The sequence below is a fragment of the Triturus cristatus genome, chromosome 8, assembly GCF_964204655.1.
Source record: "Triturus cristatus chromosome 8, aTriCri1.1, whole genome shotgun sequence".
Taxonomy (NCBI): domain Eukaryota; kingdom Metazoa; phylum Chordata; class Amphibia; order Caudata; family Salamandridae; genus Triturus; species Triturus cristatus.
Genome location: NC_140591.1, coordinates 1,110,353,903 through 1,110,374,126, shown reverse-complemented (window position 1 = coordinate 1,110,374,126; position 20,224 = coordinate 1,110,353,903). Strand labels below are relative to the sequence as shown.

At 45.6% G+C, this 20,224-nt stretch overlaps 1 protein-coding gene across 4 annotated transcripts in view; it reads left to right on the top strand.

Annotated features, from left to right (window-relative positions):
* Positions 1 to 20,224, top strand: part of REPS2 (RALBP1 associated Eps domain containing 2) — an 856,334-nt gene that overhangs the window by 648,183 nt on the left and 187,927 nt on the right. For all 4 annotated transcript variants that reach the window (XM_085622671.1, XM_085622668.1, XM_085622669.1 and 1 more), the window contains one exon: positions 3,812 to 3,857. In XM_085622671.1, coding sequence (XP_085478797.1) covers positions 3,812 to 3,857 — 46 coding nt within the window. The remainder of the gene's footprint in view (positions 1 to 3,811; positions 3,858 to 20,224) is intronic.

Below are 20,224 nucleotides of genomic sequence, written 5' to 3'. Positions count from 1 at the left end.
CCTAACCGAATATTGTGGATTTTGATAAGGGTCACCAGAGGCCTCATATAAAGATTGAACAAAATAGGGCTGAGGGCTGACCCCTGAGGTACACCATGCTCAACATCCTTAAAGGCAGAACGGTAGGGGGGAAGAGCAACAACCTGACAATGCTCCGACAAGTAGGACTGCATCTAATTCAGTGCTGTACCTCTTGTTCCGATCTTGTATGGTCGGAAAAATGTATGTTTACAGCTATATAGACTCTCCCCCAGAGCAAAATGTAGTGCTTCTGTTATGTCTGTAGCACTGTAAAGATAATAGAAGTACTGCCTCCAGTAATACTTCAGGTGAACCTGCTATTATATTTTCAGCTAAATGGGTGTGGCTTTGTTGGTGCTGCGGAAGCAGAGTGATGTTTTGAATGGCAAAGTAAGAGATGGGGCCTATGGAAAGCCCTTTCTGGACATGCACTCCCCCACTGGGCTTTTAAAGCTATATATCTTTTTAAATGCTTGGTGAACTTACGGCCTGATTTCGAGTCTGGCGGTCTTCTGACTACCAGACTCGCGGTAGCGCAGCAGTGGCGGTCCACAGTCTGCCGTATTACGACTCCAAAAGTCGTTGAGGCGGTGGACTGACAGCTGCGCCAGGGAACAGTTGTACCCAGGCGGTGGTGCAGGAGCGCCACAACGCAATATGCTGAGCAGTCCCGCTCAGCACATTACGAGTTCCTGGACCACCAGTCTTTTCATGGCGGAGCCCTGCCATGAAAAGACTGGCGGTGCAGGAACAAAGGGGGCCCTACAGGGCCCCATGGCCCCCTGCTACGGGGATACATTGAGAGGGGCACAACGTGTGCCCCCTATCTGTACCCCCCACAAAGTTCCATCACAGCATGGACATCCACATCCATGCCGTGTTGGAACTTTTTTGCTGTTCCCATTGCGATGCCTGTTTTCCAGGTACCTCCATGGGAATAGCAAAGGACCACCCGCTGTAGTACGAGTTACACATTTTTGACTCGTATTACGGTCGGCGGTGCTTTGGTGCAACGGAGTGACATTGCACCGTCTCCTCTGCGCCAAAGTCGTAATCAGGAATTTAGTCTTTTGGAGAAAAAACTAAAACTTCAGGTGATCCCAGATTTAGACAAAGAAGTTTGCACTGGTGTAGCAATAGACTGTTTTATCGCTAAAAAGAAGTGTGATGAATTTTCTTGAAACATAACGGTGTGCTGTAGTTAATAGGGCTGGCAGTAAAATTACTCCCTTTCAGCCATTGCCTGTGCAGGTAAGAGCGGTGGGAGCTGGTTGGGGGGGGGGGAGTGGTGATGGTATTCGACAGACGACCGTGAGGGAAAATTAAATAATTACTTTTCTCTTGTCGTCCTTCAAAACCCCTCCCACCCGGCCCCACCGCTCTACCGCTCTTACCTGCAGGGGCTGCGGCTGCTCCCTTTAATAAACACTGCCATGAGATTCATGAGCTATGCTGAAATGCTTCGGCGATCAATTTTTTTCGCTGACTCACCTCTAATATGGGTTTACCCATTAAAGCATTCTTGTGGAACTATAAATGTCAAAAACAATGTCTGCTTAAAGAAGGTGTCCAAAACTGGTTTGCAAATGGGAATGCAATCTGTGATGCGCCTATAATGCTAATAGGTCGTATCCCAGATTGTGCATTCTCAGGTCGCCACAAAATTACCTGTCACTGTTCGCTAGGCTCCCCTGCCAAAGCATTACCTTCAATGCATTGCACATCATGAATAAGAATATACATGCATCAGACCCTGCCTTTCTGAACAAGCGCACTGCGTACCACTCAACGACTGCGCTCTTCGAGCAAAAATACTTTACTCATTCCTCGTTTTAAAAGAACTAGACTAGGTGGAAGATCCTTTTGTGTTCTTGCTGCTAAGTATTGGAATCAGCTACCACCTCCTCTTAGATTAATCCATTCACTATCATTATGTAGGGAAAGGCTAAAAACAGTACTTTATTCCACTTAATGGTAGTGTGTGCGTTTTTCCATTACTGGTAGTTTTGGAGCCCCAGCGCCATGATACCAGCTGTAAGCATGCTCTATAAATTCCAATAATATAACATGAATATTAATTAGGGAAGTTGCAGTTTGAGACCACCTATGATTGCTGACAAATGCAGGGATGGAGGCCTGAAATAGACAGCAGACCACCGTTTCTGCACTCTTATTCTAAAACGGTAAGCGTTTTTCTTAAAAGCAGCCCATGTTCCTTACAGGGACCGGTGCTGATTTTTTAAAAAAAGGAGTTTCCTGTTTAAGAAGACCGTGGCCCTCTGGACCCACTCCCCTCTAGGCTCCCAATTCCCAAAGCGGAAGCTGTTTCAGGGGCACAGCTTCCTGTTTACGAATCAGGTAAAACCCCTTTTGATGTGTCTGTTTCTGATCAATGTTTTGCACCTGGAAATGCGGTCACAAACCATTGATACATTCCTCTCAGAGTAACTATTTGGAGATGGAAGGCCCTTTCACGTTTCTTTTTAATTGCAATTCAGACAATTTTTGCTAAAGCCTTTGTGAGAGTGGGAAAATGGTTTTAAAAAAGTATTTTGTAGTTGCAAACCTTGTGATTTTGTGAATTGCAGGCTTTCCAACTGCAAAATACCTTTGCACTTCACATATTACATATCTGGACGCAGGCAATGTAGGCTCCGCCTGGTTTGTCAAGACCCTCACATTCTTTGTTTTGATTGTGTAATCAGAAGTTTGACTCTTTTTTTGAAGACATTTCGGATATACAGGTGCTTGGGGGGTTTTAATGGAAGAATGTTACAACAAATACAAAGTCGCTCATGTTAAAACTTCTAAGGGGTAACATACACTTGAGTATAGTAACAAACAATTGAGTATAGTAACATGCAATTGTGTATAAAACCTAGATGGTGGAGTAGGACATTGCACAGCGTGCATCTAGAGATGTAGCTCGGAATGAAACAGCCTCATGCCCGTTCGGTGTGGGGTGACCTGAAGTGTCAGTTGGAGTCCCACAGCTTTCCTGAGAGGAGGCTGACTCTGGATGTGGTATTACCATGTAGGGGGTCTATGACAGGTTTCTGAGTAATCCTGATAGGGACGATAACAGGTGTTCACAGCCCCATCGTGATTCTGAGGTTCACAGTAACTCAACTGACCCAAAAATAGTTTCTACTCGGCCTCCATATTGTTATTCTGAATGAGGCCATCAAAAGAGGTCCACATAGGAACTCGTCTAACCTATTATTTGTTTACAGCCAGTGCCCAGACCGTGGTGGCAGACGACGTCTTAGGCAAACATGTCTGCTGTTCTTTGGTTGGTCCTTGCCATCATCTTGGTTAGTTTATCTGGGAATTAATTGTGAGAATATTCTCACTGCAGGTTGATACTTCAAGCAGGGTTGCTTAGATAGTGAGTTAGTCAATTCTGTGCAGAAAGGATTAAACTCTTGCATTGATAAACATTCTAAATGCACTATCTTGTCGGTATTCATGTTAATATAGGCCTAGGAGGGTAGTTTAGGATTTAGCAATTGCATCTGATTTTTGCTAAAAGCTGTCAGTGTTATTGGTCAGGAAGGTGCTGTGATCCTTGTTAATATCACTGACAATTTTTGTTCAACTGTTCCATGTGGAATTTGGCAACTCAGTGTAAAAGTAAGTAAGCAACGCTGCAATGAACATTTTGTGCACAACATAAATTGAGTTACTTGGCCTGAAAGATATCCACTTGTTATACTCTAAAAGAGCACAAATTCTACTTTTATGCACTGCTCTGCTTAATAGCCTTTTAACCACAATACTGTCATTTCAGCTGCCCAGCAGGAATCTTACACGTTGAAGGCGAGACCAAGATCCAGGTACTTCTCACATCTTGGCTTTCATATATATTTTTTTTAAGTTGACATTTTAAGTTGACATTGGTTTGGACTTAAAGCGAGAAGTATGATCTGATGGGTGATTACCTTATGCAGTCCAGATTAGCGGGGAAAATTGAAACGTAACAGGTCTTTTTTTAACTACGTCGGTGGTTGATAGTCACCTGGGACTTGTGCACTAGAAAGGATTCGCAACAAATCTGCAAGTAATGGGACTGGTGCAAACAAATAAAAAGAAGGGTGCAGTCTCCTTCGCCTGCGCTGTACCATGCAGCAGACAAGCTCCATGAGGTAGTTATGCTTAAGGCTAGTACAGTGACCTGCTATCATGCCTAAGGCTTGAAGTGACAACTCCACTGAAAGTGGCAAATACTCGTTGGAGTCACGATTGTGCTGTAGTCCCCTTAATAAATACATAAAATAAATGTTTTCTGTCTACAAGACAATTTACAGGGATAAGAGGAATTTCTGCGTTACTGAAAGCCAGAGTGGGGAAAAATTGATCCACCTGGCAGTCAGAGGAGCCACTTCAGCCCATGCTTATCTGAGCCCCCAGCAGACAATGCAGCCTTACATGCTTGTCTCCTGTCTACCACTTCCTCCTTTATCCGCTAAAGTGAAGGACCATCATCCCAAAGGAAAAATAAATGATAATAACACCATTTATTATCATTTTGTTTTTCAGTAGTTGCTCTGTTATGTTTCTGGACTGTGCTGCCCACAGAGCAGGGGAAGGAGTGGTGAGCACTTTCTAAGTGCACATGCTGGTTTGGCCGGCCATCTTGGGTGGGCCAAACAGACATGCGCACTCAGCATGTTCTCCACCCAGCTGTTTTGCACAGCCAGGTGGAGAACATGCACAGGCTCCCACTACCTGTTTGAGTACTGAACCAGGCCACTCAGACCAATTACAACGCTGCTGTCATGCTGATGACAGCAGCATTGCGATTGGCTTAGGGAAGTCTGGGAGCCTGTGTGCTTCTTGCGTCGACCAAAGAGGACAAAGGAGAGGTGGCAATCAGCAGGTAAGTGAAATTGTCTTTTATTCCTTTTCTTTTTCTTTAAATCCTCCCCCACCCCTAAAACTACTGCCCCATAACAGCCACTACTGGAACCCACAGTTCCCTTTCCCTTTGGTCGTTCCTTCAATCCATCCAGCATTTTCTGTCCAGGTTTCAGGAGGTATGCAAAGTGGTGAAGGAAAAAAGGAGGGCTCCTGCCAGGCCACAGGTGAACCCACCACAAACAGGAGTTGATAAATGACAAAACCCCAAATGCTAAAGAGTGTGACAGTTACTTTCACCAATTTCATCCTCCTTTATCTGACCTATCTCTAAAAATAGAGTTTGGCTTTCATGCAAATTAAATAACCACAATTTTGTAGGATCTGAGCTTCTCCGGTCCCCCATGAATATAACATAACTGAGATTTAGCCACAGAGAGCAGAGATCTGACCTGGCTAGAACTTCAGTTTTCTGCAAAGTTAAAAATAGTAATTTCTTCTACTTTCAGACTATAAGAGGGCATGCTCACCAAACTGCACTATCCCAATGATTGAGGCATCTGGGCCTACTCTACAAAATTAGTAGAATGCTCAGTTGTATTATTTACTCACTTGAACATCAAAATGCTTGTGCCTCCTACTAACTACAATGAGCACCTCCAATTTCGAAAAAACTTAAAGCAATGATAAGACATACCCAGCTCAAATGTATCTAAGATTTTACCGCTATTTTATTGTTCAACACATTTCTACAAAACGTTGGTTCAGATTTGCAAGCCATGATGCACATGTGTACTATTCAAGTGGAGGAAGGCTCTCATATCAGAGTGCAGATGTAGGAGATTAGGATCTGCACTTATGTTGCCCCCACTTTTTTCCTGATGTATACACTGGTTTCTGGCTATAGTCTGGCTGGGTCCCTGTTGGATGTATTTGAAAAACGACTGACTGCTATACTCGTTTTAACCTTGTAATTATTTTAATCAGGCGCTGTTTTATATTCCCGCCCCCCCACCCAGGCGAGACTAATTCGCAGAGGCTCCGGTTCATTTCTTACCTCAGCGACGCTGTTCACGCGCTGGGGAGCTATTAGCTTGACTTTGGGCGCCATCTTGTGTTGGGAAGGCTGCCCGGTTTGCTCGGCGCCCCTCCCACCCTCCTCCTGCCCGCCCCGCTATGTATATTAACAACAGAGCTGCCCGACCGCGCAGCGGGCGGGCGCAGCGGGCGCGCCGGCGGCGCGCCGAAGGCGCGCCAAAGGCGAGCCCGTCTGCGCCCGTCCGCGCCTGGCCCGGGCCCAGGGCCACCCCCCTTGGTCTGTTCCATCCTACCCCCCGTATCAGTTACTCAGCCGCTCAGCTACAGGCTTTTCGCCCCCCGACCAGTCATTCATGCTGCACATTCCATCCTAATGCCCTGCTTACAAAGCAAGAAGCATACTGCCCTGGCTGTCACGCCATTTTACCGGTCATTTGCAAATTTTCTCAGACTGGTAAGCACCATCTGACGAAATTTTACACCATTGCGCTCACAAACGTCCGTTCACTTAGCAAACACAGCCAGGACATCCATGAACTGATACAGGACCACAAAATAGATATCCTGTTCATGACGGAAACTTGGATGGGCCAAGCATCTGATCCGGATCTTGTCATAGCCGTTCCTGCTGGATTTGCCATTTATAGGCTGGACAGGCAAACCGAGAAAAAAGGTGGCGGCATTGCTATCATTGCCCGAGACACCTACATTGTAAGGCACACGCTAATTCCTCAGACTTCTTGCGAAGCCTTAGAATTCGCAATAAAACTGACCCCTTCCTACACCTTCAAAGGGATCCTTCTTTATCGACCACCGGGACCCAGGTGTGACTTCCTGGGGGCTCATAGATCCTTCCTAGAAACATCCGCACTGGAGAACTCCTTCACCATTCTAGGTGATTTTAATTTCCATTTTGATGTGCCCAACAATCCTGACACAACCACGTTTTTAGCTGACATGTCCACTTTTGGTCTATCCCCCTTGGTCCATTCCCCTACGCATGAAGGAGGGCACACACTAGACGGCATTTTTTCTAATGCCTCGGGCCTCAAACTTACAGAAATACTCCCTTTAATTTGGTCGGATCACCATCTCATTCTGGCTTCACTTCCAGTGGGCGACCCCCAGGCCGACAAGCCCCATTCTAACTCCTGTCCCCCCTACCTGGCATGGGATGACTTAGATGTACACAGGCTGGAAACCTTGCTTAAAGATACCCTCCCCGCGTTATCTCCGGACCCCAATAATGCTACGTCCCAATTTTACAACTGGGTGAGCACAGCAGCAAAAGATCTAGTCCCACTTAAACAACGGTCACGCAACAGATCGACCCCCTCGGCCCCATGGTACTCAGAGGAACTGCGTACCCAAAAACAACAGTGCAGACATAGAGAGAGACATTGGCGGAAGGACTACACACCCGAAGCCAAACTCCTATACAAAGAATCAGTAGCAAAATACAAACATCTCATCTTGGATGCAAAAAAAAAGTATTATTGCAACAAAATTGAAACAGCACAAAACTCTAATAAATGTCTATACGAGACCACCAAACAATTGGCGGGTTTCTCCGTGGATCTCACACCTCCCCCGTCTCAAACCCTTTGCGACGCTTTATCTAGGTTCTTCTTCAGTAAAGTGGACGACATTTACAGGGTCTTCACCAATAACGTCACTCTCTCCCACAGCCCATCTACTCAACCTGAAGGACCTATTCTCTCGCAGTTCAGTGAGGTCACGTGCCCGCAGGTGCTAACAACGGTATCCACCATTAAATCAGGATCGGCCCTCGACCCATGTCCCTTGAAGGTCCTGAGACCTATTATGGATACAGTTCTACCCTCCATAACCAACATCTGTAACTCCATGTTTAGCACTGGCATCTATCCCGAGACACTAAAGAAAACCCTTATAAAACCGTTGCTCAAAAAATCTACCCTTGATAAAGATGAACCCAAAAGCTACCGCCCCATCGCCAGTCTCCCACTTTTAGCAAAAATTGTGGAAAAAATCATGAACGCCCAACTCTCTTCCTTCATCGAGGATAACAAATGCCTAGATGAATCACAGTTTGGCTTCCGTCGCTTCCACGGTACCGAGACGGCCTTGGTGAAAGCGGCGGACGACATCAGACTTATCCGGGATGCGGGAGGTACCGCCGTCCTGATATTACTAGACCTGTCGGCGGCTTTCGACACGGTCGACCATACCATCTTGGTCGACCGTGTCGAGAGCATAGGCATCCAAGGTAACGCCAAAAATCTTCTTGCCTCCTTCCTGGCCAACAGGACCCAGGTCGTCACAGTGGGACCTTTTGAATCCTCCCCTCTGTCACTACCTTGTGGAGTTCCCCAAGGCTCATCCCTTAGTCCGACACTATTTAACATCTATGTGTCGGACCTTGCCAATGTCATCAGGGCACATGGGATGAGCCTTACTTCATACGCTGATGACACTCAACTGGTCCTAGCCGTCAAAAATGACGGCCTTCAGAAAGCCGACATGTTCAATCAGGGCATGTCGGCCATCGGGAACTGGATGTCGCACAATTGTCTGAAGCTAAACTCCGACAAATCGGAGGTTGTAATCTTCGGCAATCTCTCTCCGGAGTGGTCCTCCCGCTGGTGGCCGTCATCTATGGGCCAGCCCCCAGTTCCGGTGGATAAAGTGAGAAACCTGGGAGTTATGTTTGACAACCGTCTGAATTTCCTACCACACGCCAATCAAATATCCTCTTCAGCCTTTTATAAACTGAGGCTCATCAAAAAAATTCTGCCCTTCTTACCTGAAAACATGGCGAAAACGCTGGTAAGCTCCCTGGTGCTTTCCACCCTAGATTATTGTAACGCTTTGTTTCTAGGGGCCCAGGAGAGAGTGTTAACAAAAATGCAGTCCATACAGAACGCGGCCGCCAGGCTCCTAGGGCGAATCCCCAAATTCCATCCGGTTCTACCTACCATGAAACAACTCCATTGGCTTCCGGTGAGGAAGAGGATCATTTTCAAAACCTTGTGCTTGGTATACAAGGCTTTACACAACGCTGTCCCAGCGTTCTTCACTCAGAACCTTATCCCCTATTGTCCATCCAGAGCACTGCGCTCTTCCAGCTCCCTGGATCTGGTGATCCCCCGAACCAAATCTGTTAACTGGGGTGACAGAAGATTTCTGGTGGCTGCTCCAAAACTGTGGAACACACTGCCTCACTTCATCAAGACCAGCACGTCCCTCTGGTCCTTCCGAAAAAACCTCAAAACCTGGCTTTTTAATCACTGACCTCCCAGTTCCCTTCTGGCTAAACATTGCAGTTACCTAGCGCCGAGATGCCCACGGGCCTTCGTTTCGCGCTTTACAAATGTCTAAATAAATAAATAAATAAATAATCAGGGCCCCAGTCTCTCTGTTCTCTCTAAACGACTTGGTGTGCATATTAGATGCACTAGTGATTGGATACTGTGGTACCTTATGAGCCCCTAGTATACGGTACCTTAGGTACCTAGGGCATTGGTACTTCACAGGCCTACCAGGGGCTGAAGCATGTCTTATGCCACCCCTGGGAAGCATTCTCAATCTGACACCACAGGCCTGCTACTGCAGCCTGTGTGAGGTAGTGTTAGCACTCCTCACTGAGATATAGGTTCCTATATCTCAACATACACTCACATATAAACCTATCAGCCACCCCTATGGCAGGCCCTATCAATCCTGAGGGCAGGGAGCATGGTTTACATTGTGAGGGGGTGCCTCTGCCTGAGCAGGGCCCCTCTGCAGCTACCAGGGTCTATTCTCTATGGCTGTTTGTGGATGCGGTTAAACCATATACTCTTAAGTGCATTAAAATGCTAACTTTGGAATGACTGCATCAAAACATGTCGTGTTTGGTGTCAAACAACTTGGAATCATACCCCCACATCAGTCCATGATGTGGGAGCATGATCCCACCATTCTAGAGGGGATGACATGTAAAACAATAGAAATCCTATGGAGCCCTAGCATCACAAAATGGATGCCACCAGCACAGACACTGGGCTGCCCTCCTGCTGCTGACTGAAACTCGAGGTGGAGGAGGCCCAACAAAAGGCATCCTGTCACAGGGAGGTGTCACTCACCACCTTCCAGACAGGATTTAGTGTATTGGAGCTGGGTGGGTGCACTCCTACAGTGCTTTGAAGTCCTGCACTGGGGGAGCAGTAGGCTCCTCTGTGCATATGCCAGCTCAAACCGGTTCAGGGGCTACCTGTCCCTGCTCTGGCTCGAAACTGGACAAAGGGAAGTGGGTGTAACCACCCCCTCCCTTGACCCTCCTAGAGGAGTGGTCCTAGAGCTAGTCCCTCCCCTATCTTCACTATAAGATAGCAAGCATTGCCCTTACAAATCAGATAACCCTGGACGACGCTCTACAAAGAAGAATCCTGGCCCTTCGACGTTCCACTACCTTTGAAAGACAGAAGACTCTCCCTTGGAGTCAAGGAGTGACTCCCCTGCTTGGCAGGCACCAAAAACCTTAATCAACGGCTGCAAACTTTCCCGCTGGAGTCCGAAGTCCCTGCGACCCCGGAAGTGGATTTCCTGACCTCTCGACAGCAATTTTGAGTCCCCAGCGAAGCTGTGGCGTCTGGACCCCACGAGTGACGAGGAACAGCAATACCCAGGGACCGTGCACTATTGTCGAGTGCAAACCCTAAACAACGTTCTACGAACTTGTGCTTTGGACCATTTGTGGCCCAAGCTGGGTGAGTCCATCCGACCTTGCTGGTCTGCACCATCGACTTTCTTCAGTCTACACAAGACTTGCATTTGCAAAGGCTTGCTGGCTCCAATCCGGTTGCCGACACTGCCATCAGCTGCAGACGTTGTGGGACACTCCAAATCCAGCTGCTGGTCATTGTCGATCTCTCCTGGACCTCGTGAGCAAAGAGTCAAAACCCCATCGACGACCTGAATTGATGCGACATCTGTGGTCATCCATCTTGCTGGCAACCGGTCACTGGCAAGTGACTTTGAACACTGTCCCCTCAATTTTCAGGTCTCCTCCATCTTGAATCCACCTTCGGATTCCACCGGACACTTCTTCAGACGACGCAAGCAGCAAGTCTTCTTTGGTCTCCATAGAAAACAGCGGCACGACCCGACACCAAAAGACACCTATGCACCCGGCTTCCCTGGGTGAGGTAACTCGTGCACTCCGGTGCCCAAGTGTGTGTTGGCTCTCGAAATACTTACCTTGTAAGTGGCTTGCTTGTAGTCTTCCTAGAAGTACCCTATAACTGTAAAAATCTAACCGCGACTTGCACCATTATAACCAATAGGAAACCCGCGGCTGTGTTCACACACTTCACGCGTCTCCCGTGGGCCTGTTACTTACCTCCTAACACTGCAGTAGTGAAGCCCCAGCGATTCCCCAGGCCCTAGGCCTTGTTATTTTGCAAGTCGACATCCTTATACCACTTTCTTAGTATATGATCTGGTACGCCCCTAGGGCCCCAGCCATATTTGTGCTTAATTTATTGTGAAACGTTGACATTTGAATGTGTACCTGGTTTCTAATCTCATAATGAGATTAGTAGACTGTGTCTAGTAATAAATACATATATATTTGATATATATACCTGTGTGGTGTCCTTTCATTTGGTAATTCAAGAGAGTATAAGGTAAAACAAGCTGCTTTACATTTCTCTGAGACTTAGCCTGAAGGCTGCTCTCCACAGCTACCACTAGGATAGCTTTCTTTAAAAGGTTGTCTTAAACCTATCTACCATAAGAGTCTAATAGGACTGGTGCAAGGTGGCCACTATAACTAGTGACCAGCATATGCCAGGCCAACTTCTCACAGCAGAGTTTTGATGTAAGAGAAATGGGAGCTAGCGGCAAAGCTATTTATATTAAATTCCGTTTTTCCTTCAGTCAGGAGCCAATGTAGCTTAATATCTGAAGTATATCAATCTTCTCTCAATTTCCAGAATCTCCTTCATTTTCTAGTTGAGATCCATAGGTGTGTGTATCAGAGTGAAGGGAAGAAGAATGGTGGATATGAAAATACGTGCCCTAGGCTCTTCGCTGGGTTATTTCATATGACGGTGAAATGTGTTCTCGTTCGGAACCAGTGCCTAGTGTATGAATAGACTGGTTGAAAATTATACGGTCCTGTGGCGGTGCATTTTAAAGGCTCATATGTGAGCCTTAAACTGCACCGCTGTGATACTGCCTCAGTGAGTTTGGCCGCCCTCGGACAGCCAAATTCATATTTTGACCCTTAGGCTATTGGGAGGAGTCATTTGCCCAACCCTCAAAAAAGTGTAACATTTCCCCATACTAATCGAAAAAGCAAGGTATACAAAGGGTATAAGTGAGTAGGCTATGATTGTGCCAGGTGTGGTAAAGAAATTGTGTGAATAGTATATTCAGGTTGCTATTTGCTATCCCATGTGATTCGCTACAAACACTGGGGTGGTGGTCTACAATGGACCGCAGACTTGTATCCTTATGTTTGAATTCTCAGGCAAGTGTTTTTTTAAAGCAGCTTGTGTCCCTTAACGGACATTGGCTGCTTAAAAAAACATAAATAAGTACTGTTAGGGAACTCATTGGAGTTAGTAGTCAGGGTTGCCCTAGACCTCTGCCTGCTTCCCCCAAAGTTGCCCAAAACAATTTCCAAAGCTACCCCTCTGTGAATGAGATACCACTTTCTTTAACCCTTTCGCTGCTAGGCCTTCCCCCCCCCTGTGCTAAGCCTTTTTTTGGCTATTTGGGGTAGTATGCGCTTACGCCCCTGTAACTTTTAGTCCATATAAGGTATGCACGCCAAAGTTGCGTCATTTTCTTCCAACATTATGGGGATTTTAAAGGTACCCAGGGTTTGTTGATTTTTTTACAATTAGCCAAAATATAGCAAAATGTTGTTATTTTTGGGAAAAATGGGGGGAAAGTGCTGCAGAAGAAAGCGTCTGTTTTTTTTCCCTGCAAATGGTATCAACAAAGAGTTTGTGGTGCTGAAATCACCATCTTCCAGCTTTCAGGGACAGGCAGACTTTTGTCAGAAAACCAAATTCTTTTTCACAGTTTTGGCATTTTACTGGGACATAGCCTATTTTTGCTACTTTTTGTGCTTTCGAACTCCTTCCAGTGAGTGGTAGAAATGGGTCTGAAAGCAATAAGGGATCACAGAGAGCTATACATTTCTGAAACGTAGACAAAATTCTGAATTCAGAAAGGGGTCATTTGTGTAGATCCTTAAAGGTTTTTTTTTTATAGAAACTAACAGTTGAAAATAGGAAAAATTGAAAATGAGTTGAAATAAGCAGCCATTTGTGCCAACATTTTCATCTGTAACTTCTTCTAAGTATGACAGATTTTTTAAAGCAATATACATTTACATCCGCTGGGCCCTTCTGGTTGTGGGGATATATAGGACTTGTAGGTTCACCAAGAACCCGAGGAAGCCAGAGCCAATAACTGAGCTGCGTCTTGCAATGGTTGTTCATTGTGTACCCGGTATATAGCAAATAATTTGGTAAAATATAAATTGTGGAAAATAGGTATCAACTACACCTAAGTATTATCGAAATGGGAACAAAATATAGAGTTTAGAAGCAGTAGCTATTTGCACATCTCCGAAATTGTGGGTACCCATACTAGCATGTGAATTATAGACATTTTTTCAAAGTGACTTCAAGTCAATAGGTAATAACAGTGGCTCTACAATTCTGTGTACCCCTAAGTCTCCCGATAAAAATGGTACCTCCCTTGTGTGGGTAGGCCTAGTGCCTGAAAGAGGAAACAAGCCAAAATGCAACGTGGACACACCACATTTTTACAGTGAAAACTGACCCTTTTTTTGCTAAGTGCCTAGCTGTGGGTTTTGAACCCTAGCCCTGCCGGCACCTAGGGAAACTCAGCAAACCTATACATTTTTGAAAACTAGACACCCAGGGGAATCTAGGATGGTGTGACTTGTGTGGATCTCACCGGGTACTGTTACCCAGAATCCCTTGCAAACCTCAAACTTTGTAAAAATAAACACATTTTCCTTACATTTCTGTGATGTAAAGTACTGGAATCGGCGTGGATCCACAAACTTCCACCCGCCCTGCATTCTCCAGAGTCTCCCAATAATAATGGTCCCTCACTCGTGTGGGTGGGCAAAGTGCCCATGGCAGGCAAGGGCCCAAAGCGTATTGTGGCGACATCAAAATTATCTATCACAAAACTACCTGGTTTTGCAACGGGGGGCACCTGGGTTTTTGGCCCGAGGCTCGGCGGCCATCCAGAGAAACCTACCAAACCCACACATTTCTGAACACTAGACACCCTGGGGAGTCCAGGGAGGTATGGCTTGCGTGGATCCCAAAAGTTTCCCTACCCAGAATCCCCTGAATACCTCACATTTAGCTGAAAAACTCACATTTTTCTCACATTTCTGTGTGGGAAAGTTGTGGGATCACTGGGTCTGAACAAATTTCCTACTGACCAGCACTCTTCCAGGTCTCCCGATAAAAATCGGACCTCACTCGTGTGGATGGGCCAAGTACCTGCGACAGGCAAGGGCCCAAAACATATTGTGGCGACATCAAAATTACCTATCACATAACTACTTGGTTTTGCAAGGGGGCACCTGGGTTTTTGGCCCCGGGCTCGGCGGCCATCTAGGGAACCGTACCAAATCCACACATTTCTGAAAACTAGACACCCTGGGGAGTCCAGGGAGGTATGGCTTGCGTGGATTCCCCCAACGTTTTCCTACCCAGAATCATCTGCATACCTCATATTTAGCTGAAAAAATCATATTTTTCTCAAATTTGTGTGTGTGAAAGTTGTGGAATCACTGGGCTGACACAAATTTCCTACTACCTACTGTTCCCCCAAGTCTCCCGATACAAATGGTACCTCACTTGTGTGGGTGGGCCAAGTAACGGTGACAGACAAGGGCCCAAAACATATTGTGGAGACATCAAAATTACCTATCACAAAACTACTTGGTTTTGCAAGGGGGGGCACGTGGGATTTTGGACCCGGGCTTGGTGGTCATCTAGGGAAACCTACCAAACCCACACATATCTGAAAACTAGACACCCTGGGGAGTCGAGGGAGGTATGGCTTGCGTTGATCCCCCAACATTTTCCTACCCAGAAACCCCTGCTAACCTCAAATGTAGCTGAAAACATCACTTTTCCACACATTTCTGTGAGGGATCACCACAAATGTCCTGCCACTCATCGTTCCCCTTGGTCTCCTGAGTAAAATGATACCTCACTTGTGTGGCTGTCAAATGCAGAGTCGGCTATAAATGTATTTTGTTTTAAAATGTAGCAATTCGAATTCACTGTGCTATACCCTTAATCCCTTCCCGGTCACAGACCCTTGACCCACCCACACAAGTTGTATGTTCTTAACTATCAATTATAGGTGGTTCATCCATGAGATTTGTCCTTGATTTTCTTATCCTTGTAACTGCAGCTTTCGCTAAAGAATGTACTCTATCATTTCAGTGCATCATTGAATGTTTTGTACAGCAACCTGTTTGTATGCTTTTTGGATTCTATAGGCTTCATCAATTTTTTTACTAGGACTGACATTTATTTGTGGGCATATGGTACGTTTTTCAGCTGTAAGGTGAATGATTGTGAGCTGGTGTTTCATCTAACAAGGGATCATCTGGTAGTAATGATGAAGCTCAAGACTCCTTTGACCCCAGTACCTTTCTCTGGTGTTATTCCAGTAACTCTCAGGGAACTCGGAGATCTTTCTGTACTGACATTTACCCACTAATTTAGCATCCTGGCAAGTACATTTAGCAATGTGCTAATCATGTAATGTAATTTGAGGCAATTTTTTGCTGTATTGCTGCACCTGGTCTCTATAATGACTTCATTGCGCGGTGCACTTTATAAATAAAACACATGGGTTCAGAGATAAGCAAGCTACAGAATTAACAGGATGGTGGGTTGCTGCACCATCTCTGTTCATTGTAACAGGTGGTTGGGGCTATCTAGCTGAACTTTGGCATGACCACAAATTATCTACTTGCTCTCCAATTTGGATGTGACTGGTACAGTAAAGACAAACTGACCTAAATTTGTTGGGGCTGAAGGTATATGGTGTGATGTCGAGCTAGACTCTTGTACCCACCAAGCACTAATATCCACTCTGGGTTTCAGAATGTTCAACAAGTTTGCAGATGGTCTCCATTTAACTTCATTGTATCTATATACAGTGCCATCGTAGGTCCCAGACATAGAGAGTGTTGCTTTGGCCCATCTCTTTGCCTGAGCGAGCTATTACCCTGAAAGTCAGGGAACCCAGTTCTAAGATGGTGCAAACACAAGATGGTATGGTGTCCTGTGAGATCAGCCACAAGCATGACAATTCGAGGTGTTAATAAAGATCTTTAGGTTTAGCCCGGAGGGCGAGCAGAGAGTTTAGTGAGTGGGTGTAGGAGGAGATGAGTGAATGAAGAGCTCCAGAATGCTATGTAGGAGCCAGAGTTAAGTGGATGAAGTGGCTTTTAAATTGGGATGTAGTTTGTCAAGCATTTACACTACTCAAAAAATGCAGACATCAGGGGTAAACCTGTTGAAATCACCTTTTGCAAAAACAGTCCTGCATCTAGGGTCTTACCTCTTGGGCCCCCACTCCATCGGCTGGTCTTCTGTCAGCGGGTTTGCTAGGGTACATTTAAGGATAGATGTTCTACTCCCTCTCTCACCTTCCTTGGTAGCAATGGGTCTCCCTTGGGGCTATCCCCATCACAGATGGGCGGGAAGGAAAGTGGTTACAGATTTGTCTAGCACCATCAATAAGCAGGTAGCATAGTGCAACACAACAAGGACTGTCAGCAGAGCCTACCTGTGGAAGCAGACAGTGTTTGGTCTACAGAGTGAGGGGATGCCAATGGCTAGCAACCACCACATGCCAAAAACATACTGGTCTTTACATGGGCACATTTCATGTCTCATGCAACTTATTTAGAGAAGTCTGCAGCTGAAGAGCTCTACAGTTGTAACTTTCCTTTGTAGTTTTCTTCAGATGTGCACATATGCCCTGGGCCGCATTTCTGTTATTAAAGAGAAGGGATGGTCAGTCCTGTGGACAGCAAGTTCACCTCAGTGCCCAACCCCAGCGGAAGTGTCAGGGCGATGTCTCCTAACCCAACAGCTCTTGCCTACTACAGACCCAAATCCCTGCTTCCATGCCTGGCCAAAATTCTGCTTCCGTGCCTGGCCAAAATCCTGGAAATCTAAACACACGCCTCACTACCCATCTTAACGTCACTCAATCCAGCTTCAGACCTAGCCACAGCATGGAAAGAGTTCTCATTGCTGCTAGAGACAACATATGGATGATTCTGGAAGAAGGAGATACAGCTGCTCTTATCCTCCAGGACCTCTTCTCTACACTTGATACAATATCCTTCCTCATCCTATGACTGCATGAGATTGGAATCCAAGGACCTCACCCGCAACCTCTGCATCATCCTGGAAAGCAAACTCACCATGAAATGTAAGATCAACGCAGTCTCCTCTGCCTGCTTCCACACTCTCGGCATGCTCCGAAGAATTTCCTTTTTTTTTTTTTTTAAATCTTTTTATTAAATATTTTGACATTTATGTACAAGGCACAGTGCGCAATTACAAAAGAGAGAGAAAACAGCAGTGAGATATCCGGTTAACAATAAATACAAACAGGGCAAAAGAAAATTTCATTCGTTAATTGCCATGAACAGTATCACCCACTCTAACAGAGTACAAACTGTGCAACTTCTAGGCAGCAAAGAAAATATATAAACACATATTGCCAGACCTATTTAATTCCCTTCTTTCCATCTAGTGATGGGATCCCAAATTACCCTGCCCAATTTCCTCCCATTTTTACCTTTCCTAGCATATATCTCTTTCTCCAGATGATACACAAAGAGCAGTTTAGCAAGCCATTGATGATATGTAGGCGGTAGAGGGTCTAGCCATGCAGTGGCTAAGCACAGTCTAAGGACTGTTACCGCTACAAACAAGAACTCCCCCCCTGACTGCATCCCTCCTCATTTATACCTAATAGAATAATTGGGGGAGTTAACGAAAAGTTATTTATTCCTAGTACAGTCTTTATGAAATTCCCAATGTCCTTCTTTAACGAGTGTAAATGAGGGCATGTAGCAAATACATGTTCTAAATCTGCCTCATCACTTCCACATCTGAAGCAATTTGTTCCTTCAGTTCCTCCCCACTGAGCTATTTTAGATGGGGTGTAGTACAGATGATACAGCGTTTTATAATGCTGTGCCTGCAATGATGCAGAACACAGAAGTCTATGCCCCTCTTCCAGGGATAACTCAAAACAATCCTGACTAACATTCAGACTATCCTTCCACTTATCACTCCATTTCACTAAATCATCCTGCTTTCCTTTCATTAATTCAGAGTAAAATCGTTTAATCGTGCACTCTTTCCCTATCCGTATCAGTTCCATTACCGAATCCTTACCAAACCCTAAAGATCCGCCCACTTTACTCATCAAGAAACTCCTGATTTGCAAAAACTTAAAAAAGTGATTATTTTGCAAATTGTACCTATTCTGGATTTCTAGGAATTGGCAAACACTTGAGTCCCCCATAACGTCCCCTATACTCTTCACCCCCTTACCTACCCACTCTGTAAACACCGAGTCCGCGAAGATCTCTTCAGGAATATTAGGGTTATCTTTGAGTCTAGTGTAGCGGTTAAACCTCCCCAAGCCTGCCCTTTTCCGAAATGCTTTCCAGACTGCAAATGCTGCCATGAGAGTCTTAAATTTTGTTCGCTTGTAATAGCTGGCCTCCGTGAATTTTAGAAACACATTTTCTACCTCCATGCCCAAAACCAATCCAAATATTGCAACCGTACCTAGATCGCTACCCCCTTCAGCCTCCGCACCCCCCACCAGCCCTAGCATATTTTGGAACGTTGCAGCCCATTAATACAGTTTCAAGTCGGGCACTGCCCACCCTCCCCTTTCCTTTGGCAATGTCATGAATCTAAGTGCCCTTCGTGTCTTCCCTTTTCCCCAGATAAATCTATTAAGCATGTGTTCTATCTTTTTGAACCACCTAGCGTCAAACAGCAAGGGGATTGCCCTGAATAAATATAAAAATTTAGGGAGAATTAGCATTTTGATTATATTTGTCCTCCCCACTAAGCTCAAATGCAGATTCTCCAATCTGTCCAGGTCTTTTTCTACTTTTCCCATTAATGGAGCAATATTCCTTTCCACTAAGGAATCCAAATCAGCCGATATTGAGATTCCTAAATATGTTCCTGAGTGAGTAACACGATTATCAGTACAGATAGCAAATCTATTTTTAATTATTTGTGTTTTTCCCGTGTTCAACCTATACCCCGATATATACCCAAATTTTGTGGCCTCAATTTCAATTTGGTTAATGGACTCCGTTGGTGTTGGTGTGACCACTGCCACATCATCAGCATAAGCTAGCACTTTACATTGCCCAGTTAAAGTAGGGAGAGCACTGACCAACCCACATGCCTCGACTCGCCGTATAAATGGATCCATGTAAATGGCAAACAACAATGGCGAGCAAGGACACCCCTGCCTTGTTCCGCGACTTATTTGGAATTGCCTGGTACACCCTGTATTAACCCGAACGGAGGCAACAGGATTCAGATACAAGGCCTTAATTGATTTGATAAATCCCTGCTTTACACCGGACCTTTCCAAAGCCCCCCATAAATAGCCCCAGGAGACCCGATCGAATGCTTTTTCCGCATCCAAAAGCATAACAGCCATCGGGTCTCCTGCAACTTCCATCGCATCAAATAGCGTGATCACTTTACGAATATGATGAGTTGTCCCCCTTCCTGGAATGAAACCATGTTGCATTCTACTCACAATGTTCGAAATCACTTCTGCTAGTCTTGTTGCCAATGCCTTAGAAAATACTTTAGCGTCGGAGTTCATTAAAGTGATTGGTCTGTAAGACCCAGGCTCCTCCGGAGGTTTCCCTTTTTTAAGTATTAACACGATCACCCCACCCCCCCATGATGCAGGGATTGAGGATCCTGCTTGCGCCTGTTGCATTATGTTTGTTATAACCTCCTTCAGTACCCCCCAAAAAACCCGATAAAACTCCACCGGGATTTGATCCGGTCCTGCTGCCTTGCCCGCCGGCAAATTCCAGACTGCCTCTTTTATTTCTTCTAGTTGCAATGTCCCCTCTAAGCACTCCGAAGCCTCCTCCTCCAATACTGCCCCGGGCATCCCTTCAAAATACTCATTAAAAGCCCGTTTATCAAAATCCCCGAGATCCTCAGTATATAGCTTCTCA